General features: G+C 36.4%; 1 protein-coding gene across 6 annotated transcripts in view; it reads left to right on the top strand.

Moving 5' to 3' along the window:
• MORN1 (MORN repeat containing 1) overlaps nt 1-25,261 on the top strand; it is a 27,030-nt gene extending 1,769 nt beyond the window's left edge. For 2 of the 6 annotated variants that reach the window (XR_009820183.1, XR_009820181.1), the window contains exons 3-5: nt 3,506-3,602; nt 21,541-21,614; nt 23,667-25,259. Coding sequence is in view for 1 of the 6 variants with exons in the window: in XM_062012717.1 (XP_061868701.1) it covers nt 3,506-3,602; nt 4,259-4,386 (225 nt within the window). In the remaining 5 variants the exon portion in view is untranslated. Of the gene's footprint in view, nt 1-3,505; nt 3,603-4,258; nt 4,472-8,947; nt 9,314-13,507; nt 13,644-21,540; nt 21,615-23,666 lie in introns of those variants that run through there. The other 4 variants (XR_009820180.1, XR_009820179.1, XR_009820182.1 and 1 more) reach the window with 4 other exon arrangements.

Raw genomic sequence — 25,261 nt, 5'->3', positions numbered from 1 at the left:
TGATTATAGATTGATTATTTATAATATGCAGAAAACAAACAAGACAGCCACTTTAGTGCAAGTGTTCACTCAATATACAACTTTCAAGTTATATAACATAAAACAATACAAGCATATAAGTATGGGTTTGTTTAAGGTAAAGTAATAGATTAAAGTTCTTTTTTTTTTTTTTTCTTTACTGAAATAGTACCTTGGACACACTGAAGGAATCTGCTAGAATAAAAAGTAATGGGTAGATATTTCAAGTTCTATGGTATTCTTCTAGCATTGCTTCTATGTAGTCTAGAATAGATTGAATAATGGCATGAATGTTGAATTTGACTGGTTTTCCTCTTCAGATTTAACTGTGGTAATCTCAATGGACACTGTCAGTTTATAGCATATGAACCTTTAGAGATTCCAGTCAGTTAAATGTGCAGTAAATGAGCAGTAATGATAACTATGTCAACAGAAGAGTCCAGTAATAACAACTCTGATTTATCAACTGCTTAACCTTTTCATGATTCACAGTGGCTTCATGTTGGGTAAAATCTTGTCAAGAGATGCAAGATATAAACTGTAACTGAACATGTAACAAAACAAAGCCCATGACAAAACAAAACCCAGTTACCTGTCTGGTTCTTGTGTGTTTGTATGTGCACACATTAGAGAACGAAAGAAAACAGTGATATGCAAGTGAAGCTTGCAGAGGTTAGCCAAGTAAGCCACTCATTTTACTCATGTGAAAGTGTTTCCTGTCTGTGATTTCTCATTTCTGGCTGCTGTTTAAGTCCCAGTAAGCAGATGCTGTGTTCCATTCTGTCCCTGTTGCTACTTCTTTGTGTGCTTTGGCTGAGTTGAGTTTGTTGTCTTTCCCAGAGGAAGGCCTGCTGTTTCAGACACCTGTTAACCACACTAAACAGGTGGCAAACCTTATGGGCTTTTTCACCTGCAGGCTTTTATTCCCCCTCCCAAATCAATTTGAGTTACCTGTTCAAAAGATTCATAGTTTCAGTTCTGATGCAAATTACTTAAATTACTGTAATTTCAATTACTCAGACTTACACTGTATGCTAGTGGATAATAGGAAATTTGAAGATACAATAAATCTTATAAAATCTTGATGACAATTATTATAACATAATGATGTATGATACAAAAGCATAGGTAAAGCTATTGATGATACAGAGAAAATGAACAGGTAATGTTGAGCTCTAGAAACCAAAGCCTCATCATTTTACACTGAAGATTTGTTGAAAATCTTCTGTTTCAGTAGTTTATCTCTGTTAGTAGATCGTAGTGTCTTTGTGTTTACTGCACTGTATATCTGTAAATCACAGAAAATACAGGACTTTAAACAAACAAAATCCTTGAGTTTTAGTAAAGCAGAATTTCCTGTTGTAGCTTTAAAACAAAACCTAACACAGAAAACCCCCATACAGCACATCACTGGAAGCTTGTAGCTTTTTCTTTTTCTCCATTTTCTGCTTGCCTTTGTTTGTGTACTAACTGGTAGCTCTTTTTCTGGAGGCCCCAGTGTCACTCTGGTTGTTCACGCCTTTGTTTCTCTGCATAAATGTGTGATGTATAGATAGTGCTTATGTGGACGTCAGCATTTCCAAACCTTCCATGTGTTGCATTGCTAAGCAACTTTTAGCAACACTTATCTCTCGTCCCTATGCCATCTGGAAAAGAGGATTAGACAAGGAAATGTGCCAGAGAGAGACAAAGGCAAATCTAAGGAAGAGGTGGCTTAATTACTTAGGAGAATGAGTGACATTAATAGTAGGCAATCATCAGAACTGATTGAAAGCAAGCACAATGCCATTACAGGTAGTGATAAGGAACCACTGAGAAAGGTTGCATATTTTATACCCACATCCTTTTTCCTTCCCTAGAGGAGGCAGCTGAATCCTACTGTATGTTTGCATGCAATGATGTAAGATGAAGGCTTGAATTACAAACTGAATTATGATTTCATTACATAATTGAGGTACAGCTCCAGTTCCAGGGATTTTTTTTTTTCTAGATTTTCTTCCAGTTGTTTTGTTCATTCACAACTAGCTGGCTGCTCTTTCAAAGGTCTCTCCCACTAGGCAGACAAGATGGTGAAAATGTCAGTGGAGGTTGAAGCTTGTGTACTTTAGAGTTACCAATGGTCCTACTATTACTAGCTAAAGATAGCATCATGTACTTTAAAGTGTTGGAAAGAAGAGACCAAAGCAAATAGTACCAGAAGCATATTTCTGAAGAACTTCTTTGTCTTCTTTTGTCTTCTGGATTACATCTAGAATTGCTAAAGGTGTAAATGGAAACTTTAGCCACTCAGTCCATCTGCAATTTCAAGTGACTTCACACACATTTTAGAATTATAGTAGCACTTCATTTGGTACCTCTGCTGTTATCACACAAAAAACCCATGTATTCAACTTAATAGAAGAGTGATCAGGTATTTCATATTCTCTACTTTGTTGTGTACTTTAACATTGACAGAGTGTTGTGTGATAGCTAAACAGGATTTAGTACTGCATAGAACAAATGACATTTGGTACTGAGTTGTTTTACTTCCCATACTGGGCTTTTGACTGTACTTTGGCCATTATCTGACCAATTCCTTATCAGTTTCAACTTCAAGCCCGTCCAATAGTAAGAGAACAATTCAGACTGATTTTCAGTGCCAGCTCTGTGCTTCAAGGTGGTTTTTTGGAATAAAAAACATTCTGTGTATCTTGGAATAAAAGTGCATACTACTCACATCTGAAAGTGATATTTCTGATTATGACCTTCCCTGTCAGAAAATACCTGTGAATGTCTGACAAACATTCCTGTCCTCCCCTAGTATAGGTTGACTCTGCTGTCAGTTAGTGTTAGTAAAATTGTGGCTGTAAACTAATGATCTCAAGATTATTGAGTAGGAAAGAGTACACTAGAAAAACTGCATCTTTGTCATGATGTAACACTAAATTGCACAATTAGGTGTGCAAGTTTAACGTTGCTAGAAACTTTAATTGGCTCGTACCTACCTAAGCTGTGGTTTTTGGCTTTGCAGCCTTAGGAATCTTTAAAATTTTATGTAAAGGGCATATCTTGGGTGAAATGCAGTCCAGATTTAAATAACCAAAGCTTTTTGGAATTGAATTTGGTACACTATTTTACTTTTCACAGTCTTTAAAAAGCAAAATAATGTGTGATTCTGTATGTGACAAAGCAGTTATTCATTCTTGCCATGTAATTTAACGCGATGTAATATATGAACTGAAGGACCTCACATAATAGTATCCCCCAGTAACAAACCTTGGGCAAGAAATGTTTGATTCTCCCTCCTTTCCCCTTTAGAGGAGTGCCACATAATCCTTGGTTGTTGTGTGGTCTCCTATTCAACTTTTCACACAAATGTTGGAAGGGTATTTATAAAAAGCCTTGAGGACCACCCACTTGGCTATTGAAAATTGTCTGAAATAATCCCTTCTTTATAATTTAGCAGTGGTGTTGTCCAAATTTAAAATCTGTGTATTTCTGTTTAAAGGGGCAGTGGAGAAATGACATATTCAATGAGCAGGGTGCTATAGTTAATTGTTCTGGTGACATCTGTGATGGACTGTGGATCAATGGCTACCCTACTGGTACGTACATTCATTATACTCTCCAGTTATTAACATGTCTTTGACATAATGCTTTGGTTGTCCCTCTGTTGATTATTATGGTCTGACTATAGCATTTAGCATCCTCTGAGTACTCAGTTCTCCTAGAATTCCTAGTTCTCTGAAGTAAGGGGGATAGGACAGCTATTTGAGACCTTTCCTGAAGGGAGGGAGCTGTTCATTGAAGATAAATGCAGAAATACATTGAGGTATTGAATGGACTTGTAATGGATTTTTATTCATGTGATGAGGGAAAGTTTTTGAGGTTTAATAATGTGGCTTTTTAATTTTAAAGTGGAGGTATTTTGGAATTAAAAAGTTGGAGAGAGAGTAAAAGAACCAAATGCTGTGTGCATGTGCACAGCATGCACATATCTAAGAAGATAATCCCCCCAAGTTTAAATGATGTGATTGGGAAAAAGTAAAGAATTGATCAGCAGGTTATCATTTCTTAAGCACAGAGTGGAAATGAATCCTATCATAATGCAATGCTATTGACTCAATGGCTTAATAGCAAGCTGTTCTAATCCAGTTGACTTCTGCGTGAGGAGACTGTTTACATGTAATACAGTAGTTCCAACTTGAGTGCAGCTGGTCAGGAGATGCCTGTAAGTAAATTTTTATATTGCTTCACTCAGATCTGAATGTGTCACCTCAAAGAAAACGATCCAGAAAGCTTGAAATACAGCACACATACATGTACTCTTGGTGTCAAGCAGCAAAATGTATGGGATGGAACTCAGACCTGTGCAGCAGTCCCTCTTAAGAGTATTTGCATGTCAGGATCTCTACTGTAGATATGTTAACACTCTAAAAAGAATTGCCCCCATTGATTCATTTCTATCTTTAATATTAGACCTGCTTTGTCATGTTTTCTGCATCCTGAATGAATATGTTTATTTTTAGAAGCATTTCCTCTAAAGAAATAAGTTTTTGTAGGTTTCCTCACAGTGAAGTGCATCTTTAATCCAGTCAGAGTTTATCGTGATCAAAATTCATAGCTATGTTCAAACCCTATAAAGTGTTGTGATGGTCTATTTCATGATTAGTTAGCAGATGTTAACTTCAACAGGCCTTTTTTGCCACTGTAAGCTAAACAATAAGGAATTGAATAAGTCTTGAAGAAATTGCTACACAATCATGGAAGTATTCTCTTCAGATTACTGTAAGGATATATTTGAAGAGAGAAAATTTGTTCCTCTCCTGTTCATTGGTTGCTTCGAGGACTTGATTTTCCCTTTTCTCGGCAGTGCAATCATTTACATTCTGTATTAAGAAAGGATGATATTCCTGTTTGTTGCTGAAACTTCATTGTTTTTAAAATCTTTTTAAAATGCTTCTTTGTGGAAGTCAATGTTATTCACAGGGTTTCAGTTGAAGTAAATGTATAGATAAAGTATTTGAGACAGAACGATAGCTTGGCCTTTGTGAAGAAACTGAGGTGAATGCTTGTTGTCTTTCTGTCCTCCTGGGGAGAAACGTTCACTTCAGTGTCATGATTGTCCAAGCCTTTGCGAGATGTTCGCTTTCATAAGGATTGGAGACTCTGGATGTCTTGGGCAGCATTTAACTGCATGGTTCCTGCTAACTTTCTGTTGAAACTTTGCAGCAAACTTACCTATCAAAGCTTCACGTGATTTTAACCTGTGTAAGTTTAGTTATTGAGCTGCATTTGTGTTATTTTACCTTGAATATACGATTTCTTTCCATTTTACAATAGTTTGGTGGGGAGAGAGTCAAAATTATAATTATTTCCTTCACTTTCTCTTGTTCCCTGAACCAACGAGAGAAAAAAATTTACAAGTGCTTAATGCAAGAACCTGCTCATTGATAAATAAGAAGTGTAAAGATAAAATTATAAGGCAAAAAAAATTACTTGATCTTCCCTTCTGAGTAATATTTTAACTGAAGTGACTTAATGCTGATTTTAGAGGTTTATTAGGTTTATGTGTCAAGGTTTTGATGAGGGGTGGCTGCATGGGTGGCCTGTCAAGAAAAGGCCTGAATCTACCCTGTGCTGGACACAGGTGGTTCCAGCTGTGTGCAGTGGACCCGCTGCTGGCCAAAGCTCTGCCCGTCTGCAAAGCTGGTGCTGTCTTTGTAAAAATAATATTTGCAAAAACACAAACCATAATAATAATCAGAGTAATGATCAGCCTTTAAAGAGTGTAAGTTGTTTACTGCCCTCCCCTGCCCCCAACTGGTGGCTTCTCACTCTTCAAGGAAGATTCAGTCAAGGAAACAGATCAAGCTCTGTCTTGAAAAAAATAGGACCATAAAATTCGTCCTTCTAAATACTGGTGTGTTATCTTAAATTAATAATTCATTTCTGAATAATCGATACATCCACTTAAGTCCCTGGAAGCTGCTGAATGTGTTAGTACTTCTAAGAGGCCAAGGACCTTTAAATCTCACTGAAATTTGTTTAAAAAGTCTCACCCAGCATTGGGTTTCTCTGGTTTTATAGCAGCAATTTTCTTTTTTTTTCCCCATCAAACATAGTAGCAGGTGTCAGAATTGCAAATATGCAACAATGGTTATTTGAAGTACAGCACCAGGAGAAATAGAACCTACAATAAAATATTTTTCTGAAGCTGTGAAACTCGATGATTTGTTTATTAGGGAAGTCACTGCTTTGAGTTGGTGCAACATTTCAACAGAACTTGGAAAACACAAAGAGTAACCAAAATGAATTATATCTCCCCATTTGTCAATTGCATCTCCAGTTCAACAAAATCTAATAGACCTAAGTTGTTGGAGAGCTAGTTCTCAATGTTATGCGTAATGTATACCCATCTGTAAATTGAATGTACTGAGTACCTAATGGCTCTCATTGTGAATTTATTATTGTATTTGGACCCAGTTGAGATTTAACAACCTGTCAGCACAAACAAACAAAAATGTCAAAGCTATTTTCTTTCATTGTATTTGAGTGTATAAGCTATCTTTTGACATGTTGCATCTGGAAACTGGGAACTGAAATCTACTGTTTCTGTCATTACCAGTTCTGGGTTTGCACTGACTGCAATCCCTACGGGAGACAGAGCCAGAACCTGGATCTGACTCCCTGTATGGAGCAGGAGATGCTGTGAGCAGCCAGAATGTTAAGTAAAGATAGTGGATTAATTGACTGCTTAGCTTTTTAGTTGACTGAAAAATTGAAAAGTATCTTTGCATAGCAGTAAAATAATGAGAATATAGGAAACTGCCTTTGTAATATAAACAGGCAATTGTTAAGTGATGGGGATTTTTTAGTACAGTGTGCTGAATTTCTCATTAAAACTAGAAACAAAATAATTTTGACATTGTTTCCATAAGAGAAATCTACCAGTCCTGGCATTTCTTTTCAGTTATTTTATTAGTCAAAGTTTTAATTTAAGTTATTTTAAGTCTTCTGGCCGTATAATAAAATAACAAGAGTCACTGCCTTTGGTGTCTGACGAGGGTTTTTCTTGGCTACTTGGTAGCTAGAACTGTAAAGGTAACTGCACTGTTTATTACTTTGTAAAATTAGTGAAAAACAAGTGGTTGCTTTTGCAAACCACATGCAAATCCTGTGCATGACTCATGCAATTTAATCAATTAGAAACAAAATATCTTGTGACTCTCTGGATGGGGTACCATATGTTGCAACAGAAAAAGCACTTTTTATAGAGGAGGCATTTCAGTGTTTTTGGAAATAAGACATTGCAGAGAAAATGTAGAAAACGTGTTTTGCTTTAAATATTAGAACTTCAAAACAAAAAAGGACTGTCCTGCCCATATTTTGATTCACATTGGCCTGCATAATTTGCAAAAAATTACTACTTCACACAGTTCTGTTTTGTCCTTTTTCTGTTGTTAGCTCACCAAAACAAATTAAAAACATGACTTAACACCTGAAGTGTTAAAAATATCCCAAATTAGCAGTATTAAATAAATATGTCCTCCTTTTGGCTTACTCTAAGGACATTTCATTATGAGATCTTGGGGTCACACATAAAAATGCTCTTCGATTTGTGGGTCACTGAAACAAGGAGTGGAGGTAGGGTTCTGGCACAAGATTTCTAGACGTCACCCTTTCACAAAAATTGCAATCCCGATCAGGTAGACGCTTTGTTCTTGTTGCACTTCAAGTGAGAGGAGTAGTAGTTGTATTACTTTATCCTTTACCAAGCAACTTCCACGTGTTTCTAAATTTGAAGTCTTCAGTATAATTATGAATTTAATTAATCAGTCTTCTATAAAAGGGAGAGAGATTAAAAACTCAGGTAATGTGAGTCTTTTCTTATTACTAGCAATGCATTTTTACAGCATTTTTGCCTTGGTATTAATTATTTTCCAAGACTCTTTAGAAAATATAATAATGACTGCATGAGGTGGGATTACATTACTAAATGGACTTAGAGTAGCAGTATTCTATTGGCTGTTTCAGCTTGCTGGCCTACTGTAAGCAGTGCATGCCTGTTGAAGAATGCTCTCATCTGTATTTGCGATGTACAGAGCTTTTGTATCCACATTCCTGGATCATTGTTTAGAAGGTCGGAGCTGTAAATGTTCATGTTTTAGCTCCTGCTGTTTTTAGTATTCTACAGTCTAGTTCAAGCTTCTCAATCATTGATACTTCCTTCACCTACTAGTTCCACCAAATTCCACCAGAAATGTATCTGATTGAGGTACTTTTCTGAAGGTTTGTAGTGGATGAATGGATTTAGAGCAATTTCATATCTGATGCCTGGGAAAAATATCCTGGTTTTTCCCCACTATTTCTTCGTCCAAGAAGCCCTTTTTAGAATATTTGCCACAGGTGAATGTGTAAATTCAGGAATGGCATCAGATGACACACAGGCTGTCATGTGTTTGGTAAAAAAGAAACAGAAAACCAGTTACCATAACAACTGACTCACCACTTGTATTTTGAAAAGAGAGAATATCATAAAAGAAAAATGTAATAGGTCAGTCACATGCCTGGTAGTGTTTTCAGTGAAAAAGCATGAAACATTTTTTCATGGGTGGCAAAATGATTATTTTTTTTCCTTATTCAAGTAAGGTTTTCATATGAGAACTAAGGTTATGCTGCTTAGGCGATCGTGTCCATTACCAGAGGCAACAGCAAGTAACTTTGTTTAAAAACAAAACCTCCAACCCTAATCATATTAGAAAATACTCTGGACAGCTGACCAGACAGAATGTGGATTAATCTTGAAGACTCAGAACACTCTATTTATATTATTGTTTCATTGTTGAGACTGGATTTTTCTATGTTTGAAGTCAACAGCATTTTTACCTTTGACATCTGTGTTTGCATGCTCAGGCCTTAATGTAATTTATTTTATATTTTATGTCAGCTTTTCTGAGCTAACTTCAAAGCCCACTTCCACATCCTTGTTTCCTACTTCTCCACTGAAGCCCTTAGTGCTAAAACTCTTCATCAACAGAGGTAGCCTGAGGATCATCAAAAACTTCTTTGAAGACTTGTTAGTAATTTCCACTACAGACAAAAACTGCTGATGAAAAAAAGGTTTTGACTGTACCTCCTCTTTCCTACGGGCAGCGATAAAGAATTTCTGCAACATCAGATTATTTTTAATCTGGCATTTTTTATGTTCCCCTGGGTGAGGGCAAAGGGAAACTGCTGCTGTAATTAGCTTTCTCTTCTATTTTATTATGTTATTGTCTTATCTGTCTGCTAATAGTTTCTGTATCTTTTAGTCAATAGATACTAATTGTAATTTTGATCATTTTATCTGGAGTTTTATGTGAACCCATCACTGTAGGATTTACCATAAAAAAATTACCAAACTGAAGTAGTTCTGAAAAGCATCAGACAGTACTGTGTTGAAATAGTAGCTGAGTCAATTTGTTAGATTGCTCTCTATAATCTCTAATACACATCTGTAATCTTATTTCAGATGAGGCAACAAAGTGGTGATTAACATGTTTGCTGATTTTGCAATTAGAAACCTTGGGATAGTCCTAAACATGCTGATTCTATTAGACTAGCAAGGAGTGATGGAGATGTTGCACTAATTGTGATAAAAGGGATCCCAGCATGTGTCAAGCACATCCATGTTACCTCAATTTAATTGGGCATCAATTTGGAGTTGGAATCTAGCTGTACATGTCTCTTATCTGCTTTGTTTTACTGTAACTTCTATAGAGTATGATATATTTCACAGGTAATTCTATTATTCTGAAACTTGCTAATTATTTTTTTTAAGATAAATTTTTGGGTAGTAAAAGTGTTTTTCAGACTTCTTACTTTGAATGAATGTGTTGTGGTCAATGAATACCAGAAAGGACAACCTGGATAAAATCTTGGCCTTATCGAGTTTGTAGTTTTACTGAAGATGCTTCTAACTGATGTCTGTTATATTTTTATGTTCTCATCAGATTCATTCAGTTGATTTAGTACTTTTAAAGAGCAGAATTTCTTCATTTTCGTCTGTTCTGCTTTTATCTTCAGTCTAAATAAAACAAAGCTGTGGTCCCAAGCATTATGAAAAAAGGATTTGATTTCACTTTTTTTCCCCGGTAGCTACACACAAGTAAAAGCCAAATCTGCAAGACGGATGTTGTGATGACCTTTTGAGAAAACTGTTTGTTACTAGGATTCAGTTGAGTTTGGGAACCTCTTGCGTACATTTTGACCGCTGAAATATTCCTCTAATTCATGCAATAAAACAATTTGTGATTTCAATTGGGAAGGCTCATTCTGAGCCCTGCAAAGAGTGCTGTTCCTTTTGGTGCTAAGCTTAAGAAAATACATGTTTTAAAAAGTTAATGTAAAACACTTTTATTGCATCTTTGGTTTGTTTTGTTTTAAACTTTCAGATTGGCTGCTTGACATTTTGCTTAAAGTAAAAGCCCAGCTCACACATGTGGAAGATTGCCAGAGTCTCTAGACCCTAGTTTGGTTAAATTACAGTACCCAGATTTCGATAACAAAGTGCATTGATTTTATATTCAAAAAGATTTTTATATTTAGTCTGTTAACCTTTTGTGATTCCCACCTACAGCTTTAAACTGGAGAACATTTTTATGCTAATTGTTGTCGGTAGGGTATCTGCCATGGCCCCTCGGTAATTTAACTCCATTGAATTGTAATGCAGGTGCCGATAATTGCAGAACCTGTTATTGTCTGACTGGCTGCAGCATGTATGTCTCAATTCTTTCAAGTTAGATTTGAGAATACTTAATATTTGAAAATAACCTTACATCATGTTTACAATAAAGAAAAAAATTGGAAGTTTTTTTTCTTCTCAGTTCTCAGAGTTTTATGTACTCATGGTTTTAAAACAGTCTTCACTGTGGCAGATTCTAAGGTTCAACAGCTATTGTGTAGTTTTTCAAGTGACTGTTAGTCCCTTTGGGTGTGAATGTTTATAGGAGTTTTTGTGTAGTAGTTTCTGAAAGTATGGTTTCTTGATGTAACATCATAATCCAGTGAATGACATGGGAATGAGGGGAAAAAGAGTTTTATATTCTGAGCCCAGGTCACCTGAGTGATACTGGGCAGATAACTACAATCTAGTCTTGCTTTTCTCGATATAAAGTAGTGACACTGCTTTTCCTTTAAACAACTCAAAGCATTTTATCTAATCTGAACTACTTTATAGCCAATAAAAACCTGTCCCATAATCTTAATGGGCATATGTGGGTCTGTTTTCTGTCCGTAAGAGAACTTAATATTCTTTATTTTACTAGAATCTTCATTATTTTCTTCCTAAGATCTACATAGTGCAGAGCTGATGACTGCAACAGCACTTTGTTTGCAGTGCACAGTATACTTTTGCAATGCACGTTACTTTTATTAAATGATTGTAATTTTAGTGACTCTGGTGAAGCTCCCCTCTGAGTGAAGTCTTTGTTTCCACAGAATGCTTTAATATGGATGAGAGTCATTCTTATGTCCCTTTCAACCCCCACCACTCTATGATTCTGTGATACCTTGCTTTCTGCTGAATAGATCTTTTCTTTTTTTCCTTAATGAGCAAAGCTCTTCGTACATTAAAGACTAATGCAGTGTGTCTGGTCACCTTTAAATGAAATGTCTTATTACCCCTAGGACCAATAACTCTTAATTTTTAAAAAAGTTCAGTTAAATGAGTGTGATATTACAGATTTAGTCTGCTACAAAGAGACAGTATGTACTTGCGTGATGTTATCAAACATTGCATCTGCAACTCTGGGGTTACTACATGGGATTGTTTACTGCCAATATTTTTTGTTTCCTTAACTGTCCCCCGCCCCCCTCAGCTTCTGGCTTGATGTCCTACACAAGTGATTAGTGTGCAGTAATTGAATTGACTGTAAAAAGATAATTAATTGATATTTTACTCACAGAGAGGTCAAGCTGCCCTGAGTTGAATGGTTGTTAAGAAAGTAGTCATCCTGCTGGCACTTATCCCTTGAAGGTGGCTCATCCTTGTCTTGCTGATAGTAATAATTCTTGTAATTAAAACATACAGTTTCTTGTAATTAACTTGTAAATTCTTGTAATTAAACTTCTATCTATGCCAGCCTTAATATAAATACTGTATTTGTCTGGATACTATACACTAAAATGAAGAAAACAATGGTGTAGTTATTTAAAAAATCCAGGAAATAGTCCAGAAAATAACTTGGTCTCTAAACTGAAGGCTTGAAACTGTTTTGGGGAAAAGCCTAGATACTATTGTTCAAGATGAGAAAGTGAGATGTGCTCATTCCAAAAGTTCAGGTGCTCCTTTTGTAATTTTCCTAATGCAAAGGTATGGCAGGCAGGCAACTCAAGTAGTAGTAACAGGCATTTTAAAAAGCCAAAGTTGTTTTGAATAGCCTGGAAGAACAGGAAATCTTTTAAATGGTGGGATATTGATGTACAGAAAATATAACTTTCAACAAAGAGAATGTGACATTTACTTCTTTCTTCAATTGAGGTGATCCATCCTGATACAACTTACCTGTGCAGTCACAGCAAAGCTAAATTTGCCTCAACAGGTGCTAAAAAAAGAAGAAAATAGTAGAAATATTTTTTAAACAGCAGCATTTCCTCGAAACAAGAAGTAGTTGGTTTCTTTCATGGTACTGCTTAGATGAAAATTAAAAATCTGGTTTTGGCTTTTGGTAACTATGGTTTTTCAATTGTTTTATGAGAAAATGCACGTGTGGGTAGATCCCCAGTCCTACTTTTTATATTCAGTATCCTCATACAGATATTTTTGCTAGGTGATTAACTGGAAGAATAAACTCTCATTTCAAGTACAGTGAATGAACCTTCCTCTTTATAAGTACCATGTGAGAACATAGTAAATAAACTTTGGTTTCTCGTAACCATTTAATCGATATGCAGCTCTGAAAGCAATACTGAATCTTTTCCATGATCTAGCCACAGATGTGCTCGTGTTAAGGCTGTGGTAGGAGACGACAGTAAATGAAATTGCAGCTACAGCAGCAAGTATTAGATGGAAATGAAAATTCCTGACTCAGAGGAGTAGGGCAATGACAGAAAGACTCCTCATTATAGATCTTTTCATACGGAGAAGAATGACTGGTAAATGAGGTTTCCATGACACAAAGAGGATGGAAATACAGTTGGACGTTGGTGCAGAAATTGTGCTCACTGTACAAAACAAATAGAAGAATAGGGGATGTCGAATTTGCATTTCTTGACTGACAAAACGAGTATGGAGAGATCCTCTGAGAGGGGTGACAGTTGCAACAGTTATGAAAAAGGTATTGTTTAAATTCCCCATTATTTGGATTGTGATGAAAGTGATTTTGCTATAGCCTGGTCATTGGTAACTTTTCCAGTGTTTGCTTTAATTTATTCACTGTACAGTAGGTTGCGAGCTTTTTAAAATACTGACTTGAGCAAATCTGTTCTGATGACTGATTCTCCACCTTTTTATTTCATACAATCACAGATCAGGAATAAGCTATATAATTCATGTATGCAGAGAAAAAAGACAATGCTGAAGTTTCAGACAGGTCACCTGAAGTACTTGCAGCAGCCTCACACATTGATTTTCACCACCGTCTAGTAATTCCTTCAAACCTACAGTAAGTCATACATTGAGTCATTAATTAGCTTCACCTAGAAGTCAGTCTCTGCCTACGGTGGCAGCCACTCCATTATCACCTGGTGTATTTCAAACAATAGAAATGATTGAAACAGGAACTCCTACATTTCTATGAAGATTAAGAATGGCACACCACCCTGTAATTTAGGTAGTTGTGCAAGTTTTCATTTGCATTAGCAGCACAGTGCGGATTGTGCTGAATTATTCCATTAAAAATATCTTCAGATTTTGAAAGATTTACTGTACCAAATGTATGATGTTTATTTTGGAGTGTTCAGGTTTGGTGGTGATGGATTTTGTGGTAGTTTTAAATCTATGTGTCTCCAATTGAAGGTGAAAGTAAGATTCATTAATTCTCTAGAAGGCCAGAGAGTGGCACATTTGAGTCTCATTGCTTGTTTTAAGCCTTGAGAGCCACCTTAAAATTCTGAATTCCATTCAGATAATAGCTGAATTTAATTTTGTATCTATCAGTCAACCCCATTTCCTATATTAGTAAAATGAACTTCTTTCATATGTGACACTGACAGTTACTGCAAGCAGAGATTTGTTGTCATGTATTTTTGTTTTCTTCAGTTATGTTCTATGAAGGGTCAAGTTTGTGTTATAATTAATTCAAACTAATTCAAATTTATATTTACTGGAAATCTGGATGAAACTGGCTGATGTCACTTTACATATATTTTTCTGTGGTTTGTATGACTTTGAATGCTTTAGACAGGGTAGTACTTAATCCTGCCAAAAGTGTGACAATGTTGTGACTCCACATTCCTTTCATCTTTTTGTCCTTTTAGCTTCTCCATCCATAGTCTGAACACTATTTTTAATCAAATGGGTACACGCTAAAGCAACACCTTGTATGTTCGGAGGGGAATGTCCATTTTCAGTGTCATTGCTGAGATTTTTTTATTAGGATTGTTGGTCAGAATAATTCTGTTTAGGAAAAACAGGTAACAGTAACTAAAGAAACTCATTCAGTACTGAAAGTGAATTCAGCATTTTAGAACTGCAGCTGACTTGGCACTGAGTTCTGGAGCTGTAGCTCACATCGATGGTGCACACTTGCATTCAGGATTTTGAAGGAAAGTCATGTTTATAGGGTTAGATGTTGATAGGATTTATTGACAGGGCTATGCCAGCTTCCCCCTCCCTCCCCGCCCCCCGTTAAGACATATTATAAAACTGAAATGAAATGTCTTTTAATAACTGCCATATTATAGACAAGAGAGTGCATTGTCATCTGGGATATGCAGTAAGGATGTGGCAGACTTCCTGGGGCTGTGAAGAAGATTTTCTAGAAATTTCAGGACAGCAGTCAGGAAACAAAATATTTTCTTTATTCCAATTTATACCTCAGACTGTACCATTTTATATGTTCTGTTTCATCAAAAAGTGTAGCCCTTACATGTAAGTTCCGTACAAGTCGTAAGTTGGTGTATCTGATCTCAAGAGGCACTTTTAAAATTCCATTACTCACTTTAATACATTGTTTTAAATAGGTTAGTCTCAGCTGTTGAGGTAGAAGCAGCTTGTTATTTTTCCATAGCAAAGGTCACTATGCATCAGGGTAGTCAGGTGGCTGGCAAATAAAGCTTATTTTAAGTTTTATACTGCTATCCTGCTTTACTTGGAAAGGATTCTTTTAATTGCCTGGTCATTTTATTCATACAGGAAAAATTCCTTGCATATTACAGAATTCACTGCGTGACACAGATCCCTGTCAATTCATGAGGAGTATGGAATAGCTGAGGAGGATGGGCTTGACTGAATGTATGAGGTGTGGGACTTTACCCAACAACATACGAAAGTTGTGTATGAATCTTTGGGTTGGCTGGTGTGAAGATAGAAGAGGAAATGTCAACTTACTTTATTATTTATTCTGAGCAATATTAATTACCTGTTTTGTGATTAGAAAAAAGCAGCCACATGCAGAACCTAGCCAAGCACCAAGCCCTAATCCAATCAGTCTGATGTATGCAGAAAGTTTACAGAATGACCTTGTGCATAATTACTCATTTGGTGGCTGTTAGTAAATGGCACAAATGGAGTCTGACATACATTATAACACATTAATGATTGCCTTCCTCTCTCCATCCTCTTCTGTACAGAAAAATGATTTTAATTAAGACTTCCGTGATTAGTCATTTAATCAGTCATTAGGCCAATACAGATGGAGTCAATTAATTTTTTTACACTTGAATAGAGACTTGATGCTACTGCAAACCATACAATCTACTTTTTTTAACACTGTATCATGGGCAATTGCCTTGATGTCTGTCTAGAAAGTGTACATTACTCTTCCAAAAACTGGATTGCATTTACAGCACATCAGCATCATGACAACTATAGGTGTGTTTTATTACATGCCATCCAAATGTTAATGAGTCAGTTTGGGTTTGAATTCAGACTGATGGTTTTTCTTGTTATGGAGTATCCTTTATTTTTTTTTAAGGAGCAGTGGAGCAGAATTGCCTTTAAAGCAAATGTGTTCAGTATGTCCAAATGTGTTTTGTTATTACAAATTACAATACTTAGTGTTTTTCAGTGTTAAATTTCATGCAAGATTTTCAAATGTTTTATGGACTTAAGGGCCTGCAGATGTTATGTCTACTGGGCAGATTCAAATGAGGAGTAAATAGCTATGAAATTACTTATGAAAAATCTTAAGAGGAGTTGAGTGATCACCATGTTAAATTGACAACATTTGAAATGACTCATTGGCTCTAAATCGAAGTCATTGGCCGTTTAGAGGACAAGAGGAGAGCAGAAGTTGTGGTTGACTAATGTATCTTCTCTTTAAAACATAGCACTCTAAGACAGAATCAAAGCTTATTTAAAAAAAACAACTTTCATTTCTCTTCTACGAACAAACACAGGTAGAATGATCAAACTGATGAAGCTTCAGTGATGTTTACTATGGAAGGTAGAGTGGGAGCGGTGAAAATCTTCAGTAGGACAGGAAACATACAGAACATCATTTCAGTAGGTTTTGTTTATATTCAGGAAGGTAGAACAGAAATGTCTGTGTTCAGTGCTTGTGTTCAGGCAGTGTTACAGTTCCATCTGCCAACTCCATCGTGTTCCATCCATATTTTCACTTATCAAGAAAGCAAGATAGATTCAAGGGTGACATTTGCAAAAGCAATTAGCAATTTTCTCATTGGCTTCCATTGTCACTTCTCTGTCTCCATGTTCCATTGTCTTTTCTGGTGCTGGTACTTATGTAAAGCATAGTGCTTGATGGGTCAGTCTAGCTAGTCTGGTTATCAGGTTGCCAAGAAGAGAAGCAGCAGAATGTCTCTCCATAACAACTGAATTAAATTGCAAACAAAATGCAAGCTTGCTCCATCAAATAATCACCTAGTATGCTAGGTATGTGAGATGGACAACTGCCAGTAGGAAAGTGTGCAGTAAGTACAAGGAGGTTTGCATTTTAAATGTGAATGAATAATTACCATTGAGCAGTTAATTAGAAAGATCCTAATGTAGGACTAGCCTGTGACATGAGAGAAGACTGCAGAAAGAATGACTTATGGGTCCTTGTCTGGAAAAATTCCTTGATAGAAAAAGACAATCAAATGCTGAGGCAATGACATCTGATAGAGAATAGGAAAGCAATTCAGCTGAACTGCCAACAAACGGACTCTGTGGAACAGTAGCGAGATATAAGTAACAGTAGAGATCCAGCTGCATAAATTAGTACATTAATTAGTTCATTAATTCACTGAGACCCCAACCTCTTGAGTCCATTTCCAATGTAAACTGAAAACAAAGCAATTGAAATCTGTGGGAGTAAATGGGGTTAAGAGTCTATGCTAACAGAAAATCTTTGTAGTCCAGGGTATCTCTGTTCCATTTTGCTGTATTGGCACCGTGCTTGGAGATAAGAGGGAGCTGCCCAGCCTCAGTATTTGAGTGACTTTCCCTTAGAACCAAATCCTCACCATGTTACTAATTGTTTTAATGTTGTCCTGGTGGGCTATTGTAGAGGCCAAAGGGAAGAGAATAGTTTGATTTGTGTCTTTAAAGATTGAAAAATGAGCCCTGTCTTGTCTAGCCCAGAAATAATAAATAAAAGCAGGTGTGAGGTGTTGGAATTGAAAACAGCTGGATATGACGGATGTGATCTGACTTCTCTAGAGCTTCAGTCTTTAATCCCTGTGGCTCAGTGTGAATATTTCCCTCCTGATGCAATGCAGAAATAATAAATAGAACACAGCATATGGAAGGTTTCCTAGACTGAGAAAGGAGGGAACAAACTACAGTTAACTCTCTTTATGCTCACTTTTCCTTGTATATCTATACCTCAGCAAGCTTTCTCAATGCATTCTCCTAATCCTTGTTGTCTGAGTCGTGGTGTTTGCAGCAAGGCATGTCACGCTAAATGAAAAAATTAGAAGCCTTTGGAAATGTGTTGCAACTGTAATCTACCTTAATTCATAGCTATGTGTTTGAAGATGTAGATTTTGCACATAAACACTTCTTCCCAATTAAAGTAAACACTGAGCCATCACTGCAAATTGTCATTAAATGCCTCTCTGTACCAGTAGAATGATCTGATACTCATTTAAAGGACGAGAGTCATCCAGCCTTATTCTGTAGCTTGAATCTTGTCAAATCCTGACCCTTATAGTCTGCCAGAGGATGGGTTTGTCTACTGGAAAAACTCTGCCATCTTAATTCAGAGAGTTCCGTACGAGGAATGGATGGGAAAAGCAATTCAGTTGATTCAAGCTAACGTGGCAATTGAGATGACATCAAATGATTCATTACACTTGTCTGAGACAGCAGGATTCAAAAATAGGCATAGTGCAATTCTATCCTACCCAATCATGGTGTTTTATTTAGCCTAGGTTTAGATGGAATGAATACTTTAGCATGGATGTCAAGTAACATATGAAAGAAACAAAGAAATGCCCACTTCAGTAAATGATATGTGGGTCTGTCTTTCATGTTTATTCTATTCCAGTAGTAAGGATAAGATTCATCAGGGTCACTCTTGGAAGCTGTCTTGCAAAGCAGATCATTTAGAAAAACGTTTTGGCTCCCTGCTGTTTGTCATATATTCCAAGCTGGTTGTGCCAAAAGAAAATTGTAGAAACTGCTGTCATAGAGTACAAAATCATTGGATTTATAATAGGGAGCCAGTGGCGAGAATTCATTATACATTCACACCTGCAGATAAAGAGCATCTAAAATTGGAAGTTTTATTCCACTCATCTTTGATCCTGATATTATTAGATGATATTAGCATCATCCTACACTAAATTCTGGAATTGGAGCAGATATGAATTCCTTCCATTAATCTTTTCATATAAGTCATTCTTTCTGTAAAGCAACTTTTTTAGAGCAAGAGTTCTGGATACTGAGACTCTTGGTTTCTGTTATTCGTAGAATCACAGAATGGTTTGGGTTGGAAGGGACTTTAAATATGATCTTGTTCCAACTCCTCTGCCATGGGCAGGGACACCTTCTAGCAGACCAGGTTGCTCAAAGCCCCATCTAACCTGCCCTTGAACACTTACAGGGATGAGGCATCTACAGCCTTGCTGGGCAACCTGTGCCATTGCCCCACCACCCTCACAGGAAAGAACTGCTTCCTTACATCTAGTCTCAGTCTTCTCTCTTCTAGTTTAAAGCCATTACTCCTTGTGACAGGACAAGATAGTGACCCCTTCCCCTGAACTTCGATCTTAAGGCAGAGTCCACCAAGAAGTAAATCACTCCATTTTGAGACCTTTCCTAAGCAATAGTGAGTTGGAGTGCCTTCATACAGGTGGAATATGCTTATTTTCTTTCCCATCTCAAGTGCTCATTTGTACAACTGTTTAACAATGAAGACTTTTAAATCAAACTAGATGGCAGATTCTACAACCCCTCCCATGATATATTTGATCTGTGGCTGCTGAAGTTCTAACAAAGAAAAGAGAAAATGATACTCCATTTCTAATTAAAGAAGTAATTTTCCTTTGCAAATAGACTTTTTATCTCAGCTACAGTGTTAAGGATCAATGAGTTGTCACATGTATGTCTTTTTAATAAATGCCAGCTGAGATGACATTAAAGTGATAGACTGATCACTGTAATCAATGCAATTCAGAATTGCTTTATGTTTTAAATGAACTTGGTTCCTTTCTGTTATTCTCCTGCAGTTAACATTGTCTCAGCAGTGAAGTACAAGGTTACGTTGTAGTTTGAAGTAAGGAACAGTGATTAATTTTTTTTCTGTAGGTGCAGGTTTTTCAGTTTAACTTGTTTTTTGTGCAATTCAAGGGACCTCACCATATATTCTTACAAAAAAAAAGAACAAAAAACATACTTAATGTAGAAGAAAATTGTGTGAAGTTTCCCTTTTCTTCCCTCCTCCCATAAAAACAGTAAATGGCCAAGTCTCACTAAGATTTTTATTCACCTAGTTGTCTCACATTAAGCCATGAATATTGACACTCCAAAACACAGATTACCCAACTCAGAGGCAATCAGAATTGGTATTTCAGGATGAACATGTGGTTCATTTTAAAAGACTAACTCTGTATGCTGTGCAGTGCCTGTACATTGAATTCCACACAGCACTACCTATATTATTTTAAATGATACTGATATGTTTTGTTCTCCCATAAGCATGTCTTCCCTGGCTTCTAACAAGGTGATGCAACTGTGAAAAAAGACAACCCTACTGATGATGTAATAGGTGATGATACAGGAGGGCAAACACAACACCAGAGAACAGTCTAATTTTGAAGTAATCTTCCCTGCTTTTATCCTCACAGTCTAATCAGTGTCTTTAAAATCCGTTTCTGCAGAACACTTCAGAACTCTCTTCTTCTTCTGGATTTATTTTTTCAAAACCCTAGGGGTTCTGTAAAAACTCTCAGGATCCTTGTAAACCTTTCTATTTCTCTTAAAGTTGGCAGACTGACAGGCTTTAGTTATGCTTAGTGCTAAATTATTTATCTTCCTTTTCCCTCCTAGCCCTGACTTCTGAATCTTTAACTTGACTCTTGGGATGTGCCTTCCTCTCCTCGCCCTCCCTTTTAAGTGAAGCCATTTTAGTCTTTTGTCTTTAGTGTTTCAGTGTTAAAAAATGTACATGTGAAAGATGAATGTAGAAATATCTTCAAGATTTTATATCTGCTCTTTATAATTGTAATTCTAAGTGTAACAAGGTAACTAGGTCATATAAACCATTTTATGTTTGCTTGTGTATGATTCTTATTTATCACCTGCATTCAATAGTGGATCTCAAGTTGATTGATACTTTTAAAAATACCATTCCTATACTATCTCATATCATGTGTTGCAGAGAGGCTTGAGGCTTTCTCCTCTAGGATCAAAATCTTGTGATCAACGAGAGTTTTCCAGTGATTGCATAGAAATGCTGGTAAAATATGAAGTGAAGCACATGATCTCCTTTAAATCCAGCTTCTCACAAAGGACAAAGTAGAGTCACTGTGTCAGGCTGTTTTGGATGGGGCATGAGCACACAATTAAAAACCTTCCTAGTAGTCATGTTGTTGTGTGCTTTATGTATGTCCTAATAACTTTCAGATAGGAAAGAAGTGAATAAATGGCAGAAGAGATAAGCTGTTTCATTTGCATTGCTCATCAGCAGTTACAAGTGTTTAATACAAATTGTTTAAGTACTAGCTTTTTTTCAATATTTTAAGCTTTCTTAGTACAAGGAATATCCAGCCTAAAGAATCCAAAGCTAACATATTGTTTTGCAAGTGACTGTTTCACATTGAAGTGAACAGTACAAAACGCTTTACGGGAGGAAGAGTCTTGAGCTATCTTGTGAGATAATGACAACAAGCTCTCATCAACATATAAGTAAGCATCATTATTAGTAGTAACAATATACTTTTTCTAATCTTCAGATCTTACATAACATCCAAAGAATACAAGCAACAAAAGGATCAGAAACTCATAAAGAATTCTAAGACGTTACAAGGTAAAGATTTTGTTTCCAGTGTCTCTATTATCACATTCATCAACTGAAAAGCTGTAGAAGTGGGTTCATAGTATGATTTCAGGACTGAACATATTGATTCTGAGGATTACATCATTTGTTAAATTACTTCTAGGTGTAATAAAAAAAAGAGTCCAGTTTTCCAAGTACTTTTTCATGCAAAACAGTTGTCTTTAGTGTCTTAAATTAAATGTTTAATATGTTATGAGTCTGTCAATTTTGGGTGCTACTTTTAATTAAGATTCTCTTGGTTTTTGTCTTGTATAAAAGCATTATAGTTATCTTGCACATGATTATAAAAAAGATTGTGAGACCCTTCAGTCTCTTGCTCTTCTAACACCAAAAAGCTAAGTCATGTATGGAAAGAAGCTTTCATGAAATTTACTTTGAAAATCTGGCAATAGCACGAGCACATGTGAATAAACACTTGTTCTTAAGGCTGCAGATGGTTAGGAGAAGCAGTGCAATGTGCCATCCACTGGGTCCAGATCAACAGTTCCCATCAAATAATGTCACTGAATTATGTTAATGAGGTTGTACCTACTTCCAAGGAGAAATACTATGATCTGCACACTGGAGGCAATTCTTCAAAAACATCTGGCTTTATTTGCTGTTGTCAAAATGCACATGCTTTACAATAACCTTTTCTGGAATATACTTCCAAGAAACACCATAAATTTCTCTGTCATTTGGTGTCTATGAGCCCTGATCCTGCCTTTCCATTCTAGCTTAAGGCCGTGAACCTGCATACATGTGAATTTAAAATACCCAGTGTCCAAAATGCAGCTTATTCATCTTGAATATTCAGATTTTGTCTGTCTTCATTCCAAGTTGTTGACAGGGTAGATATCCTGTTTTATTAGAGACTGTTCAAATTGCCATGCATACTTCCTATAATATTTCTGCTTCACTTTTACTCATGTTAGTATTAAACAGTAACTTTCTATTCTAATTTTGAAGTTGGTGACCTCTGAAGGATTTGGAAGTCTGAAAGTTTCATTGGTGTAAAAATATCTGATATCATATTCTGGAAAGCCTATGGCTCATTAACTTATATCTATTAATGGCTGCAAAATTCATAAACCTTTACATAATGATTTTCTTTAACTGTAGTACTATTAATTTTTATGGTAATTTTACTATTATTTATGATTATGAAAAGAGTCTATTGGAAAAAGAGGCAATCACACAGGCTTCCAATTTGTAGCTTCTCTATGCCTTATAGTAATTGTTGCAGGCTCTATTAAAGATTAAGGAGGTTACAAGCTCTGACTTTATAAGGTGAAAGTAATTCTTTGAAGAGAAAGTTATATTATTAATAGTGATTGGAATTGATTACTCAAAGAGATACAGTAACTCATTCATGAATTCCATTCAGTTTTACTTCTTTAATGTTCTGTCTGACCTGAGGGATCCTGATTCTTTTTTGGCTGTCTGCTACCAGTTACAGGAGCTTTTGCACCCTTAAAAAAACCCCACAAATAAATGAACAAACACACCAGCAAACAAACAAAAAACACAAACAACAACCCTGTGGTTAGAAAGAGTTCAGATTAAAAAGTTCCATTACAATGATATCTTTAAAAAATACTAGAGAAAAGAACAGTCTGCACTCCTGGGTATCCTTCCAGAATATATGGAATATATGGTAGTTCAAGATCAATACTGTGCATGCTGTACAGATATTTTAAAAGCCTGTCATTGGGATAACAGAATACACCAGAAATGGAGCAGATAGCTGAGATGGAGAGATTCTAGTACATGCTAATAAATGATAGTTGTACTTGGTAGCACAAATTGCCATGCTGTCTCTTTAGTGACTGCAGTTGTCTTCTGTTTGTGGTTTAGCAGATAGAACAGAATTTGATGGCTTTTTTTTTCATACTTTGTTTTAATACTTGTTATGATTGCAAATTCTTTTTCCTGTCACTTCTCCCTGTTTGTGTACTGAAACTGTTTTATTTGGGGGAGGTTTTGCATATTTCTTTCCCCATTTGAAATGTTTAATTCCCAACTTTCCCTTATCTTTTTCAGGCCAGTGTGTGCTTACGGTCCATGAAGTGACAGTGTCCTATTCTTGGGCCAGAATCTCCCACCTGCCTTCAAATTCCTGAATTTTTCCAGAGAAAACAAAAACCAAGAACTTTTTTTTTTAAAGTCATCAGCAAGTAAAAAGGATGAAACCCTGCAGCCAGGGCTCTTGTCTAAGGCACACTGAAGTCAATGGCATTTTTCCCATTGAATGCAGTGGAAGCTGTATTCGGTCTTTGCATCCCAGTCACCCTTGTAAGGGTTTTTATGCAGGAATGGGGCTTCAGTCTTGATCATTTCATGCAATTCTCATTCATTCATCTGATCCATCATAATCTTCTTTTCCTTGAAGTTATGGACAAAATTTCACACCAAGGTCCACTAGTTCTCTGTGAAGTCTCTGGTTTGATGCAGCTGCTTTACACATGACTCAGTTAACAGTGGTTCTTTGAGCCCTTATTCTCATGAGCTGAATGAAGGATAAATGAGCTCAGTTGAATTACCTAGAGATGATAGCCATTTATTCTTGATAACTGGAAGATAACTTACCTCTGTGAGGTTGTTAACTCTATCATCTCCCTGTAAGGAAGGTTTTGTAGTTCTAGAGGTGGAGAAACAGAAACTTGTTTAAATATACGAGCAAAGGGGGCAAGGTTTGGAATGACATCTGATTGTGCTGCTTTTGCTGCAGGGATATATTCTGCCTCCTTACTGAGATGAGACTATATGACAAAAGTTTCAGAACACAAACCTCTCTTATTTATTGGCTTCCTAGTACTGATAACCTTGTTAATTTGTATTTGAAAGTTAAATATAAGATTGGACTACTTGGCTTGCCAAATGGAAACCACCATTATTTATTTTCTCATCCTTTTCTGCTCCTATACACAAAATAAAAAGAGACACATGTGCAACAGAGAAAAGGAGTAAATAATGTTCTGTAATGGTCAGTGATGAGGGATATGTGCTCAGAGGCTGGGAGACAGATTGTTCCGGAAGCATGATATGACACTGGTTAGTGTTTCTCTATAAAGCAGTGCTTTTTTGTCTCAGTGGTAGCACATGGGTGCTGTGGTTGCCATGGTAAGGTGCATGTTTTGTTATGAGTGCTATAAATAGTCACATCATTGGCCAAAAGCGTAAGTGAAGATCCTGCTCTGGTCATGTGTAGTGTGTTTTGATCATGGGTCACAAAGATTTTTGTGGTTATTTACGTGGTAAATTAAATGGGCATAAAGACAAACATCTTTGTGTGTTTCTGTGATGGAAGTTTCTGCCACATATATAGTCATTCTCTCATAATTTGTAATTTCTTCTGAACTTCCAATTGTACATGTGAATGGTAATAATTTTAAGTATGACTGTGAATGAGGTTTTGATATTGTCTTTCCAACATTCTGTCTCAGAGACTGTATCCCTGACCTAAGGAGAATGAACTGCAGAGTAGAGGTACACAGGCCAGAACTGAAGCTTAGAGTGTATGATCTTTGTGCCATCTGCTGCAGATGTGCTGCTGTTGACTAAGGCCCTATATTTGAGAAGCAAAAGTGGTAGAAAAAGGTAAGAGATATCTCCTGTATTGAGATGGAAGAGCTTAA

This window comes from Colius striatus, chromosome 21 (genome assembly GCF_028858725.1).
Source record: "Colius striatus isolate bColStr4 chromosome 21, bColStr4.1.hap1, whole genome shotgun sequence".
NCBI classification, from domain to species: Eukaryota; Metazoa; Chordata; class Aves; order Coliiformes; family Coliidae; genus Colius; species Colius striatus.
Note: the sequence above shows the minus strand (reverse complement) of the source record. Positions and strands in the feature narration are given on the sequence as shown.